The 1041-nt window shown below is 50.9% G+C and overlaps 1 protein-coding gene across 1 annotated transcript in view; it reads right to left on the bottom strand.

Annotated features, from left to right (window-relative positions):
• Window positions 1-628, bottom strand: part of LOC107746310 (vegetative cell wall protein gp1-like) — a 1715-nt gene extending 1087 nt beyond the window's left edge. The window contains exon 1 of the mRNA XM_016560450.1: window positions 592-628. Within this exon, the coding sequence (XP_016415936.1) occupies window positions 592-628 (37 nt within the window). The remainder of the gene's footprint in view (window positions 1-591) is intronic.
• Between the last annotated feature and the right edge of the window lie 413 nt (window positions 629-1041).

Raw genomic sequence — 1041 nt, 5'->3', positions numbered from 1 at the left:
CCTCCATAGCCGTGACAGGGCAGGACGAGGATTCACAGACGGCCTCCTTGGCCGTGACAGGACAATCAGAGAGTTCAAATACGGCCTCCATAGCCGTGACAGGACAGGCAGAGAGTTCACATACGGCCTCCATGGCCATGATAGGACAGGCAGAGAGTTAATAAATGAGCGCCGCCACCTCTGGAGGTTCTGCAGCAGGTGCCGCCACCTCTGAAGGTTCTGGAGTGAGATCAGGAACTGTTGCGGCCTCGTGAGTGGATTCAGGGGCTGGAACAACCTCAGGAGGAGTAATTGAGCAGTGAGTTGCCCAAACACAAAGGATAGCGACCCCCATTACAGGGAGCACTGAGTGGAGGGGAATAGTCTCTGGAATAACCCGTGCTGAGGCCCTTGGAATGCCCGCTGCTCTAGCCGAGACCAGCGGTGGATCTGACACACTGGATGCCAGTCTCGGATACCTTGGGACTGGCCTTGTAGCAATGGTCATGGTTGACCCGGTGTGACGTGACTCTGGACGAACAGCTGAGACATAAGATGTTAAATGGGCCAGTTCAATAAAGTCCAACACATAATCCTCAATAGACCGCTCACCTTGACGGAGACCAATTATTTTTGCTGCTGGATTCATGGCTGGTCTGGATACACTCATAAAGCTGCTGGATCCGGGTGTTGGCTGATTATTCTGTAACGTGGGAGGCGTGACAAAGGAGTTGAGGATCCAAATGCAGCTTTTATTCACAAGAGTGGTCAAAACAGGCAGGGTCAAACACCAGCAAACAGGTACAATCCAGGGTGAGACAAAAGAGCAATCCAATAAACAGTCCAAGGTCAAAAACAAAGAAGGCAAGGCAAGGCAAGGAAACACAGAGACTCGGAACAGGGTACAGGCTAAACAATAATCAGCAATGTGTGTGTGGATGAGTGCAACCTTTATAGTGTCACTGATAGGAAACAGGTGTGGTGCAATAATGAGTTCCTAGGCAGGGGTTTATGGGGAATGGAGTCCGGAGAGAACAAAGACAAAACCCCTTATCGTGACAC

Source organism: Sinocyclocheilus rhinocerous, unplaced genomic scaffold (genome assembly GCF_001515625.1).
Source record: "Sinocyclocheilus rhinocerous isolate Xijiao unplaced genomic scaffold, SAMN03320098_v1.1 scaffold1040, whole genome shotgun sequence".
Lineage (NCBI taxonomy): Eukaryota > Metazoa > Chordata > Actinopteri > Cypriniformes > Cyprinidae > Sinocyclocheilus > Sinocyclocheilus rhinocerous.
The sequence above is the reverse complement of the archived record's forward strand: the minus strand, read 5'-3'. Positions and strand labels throughout refer to the sequence as shown.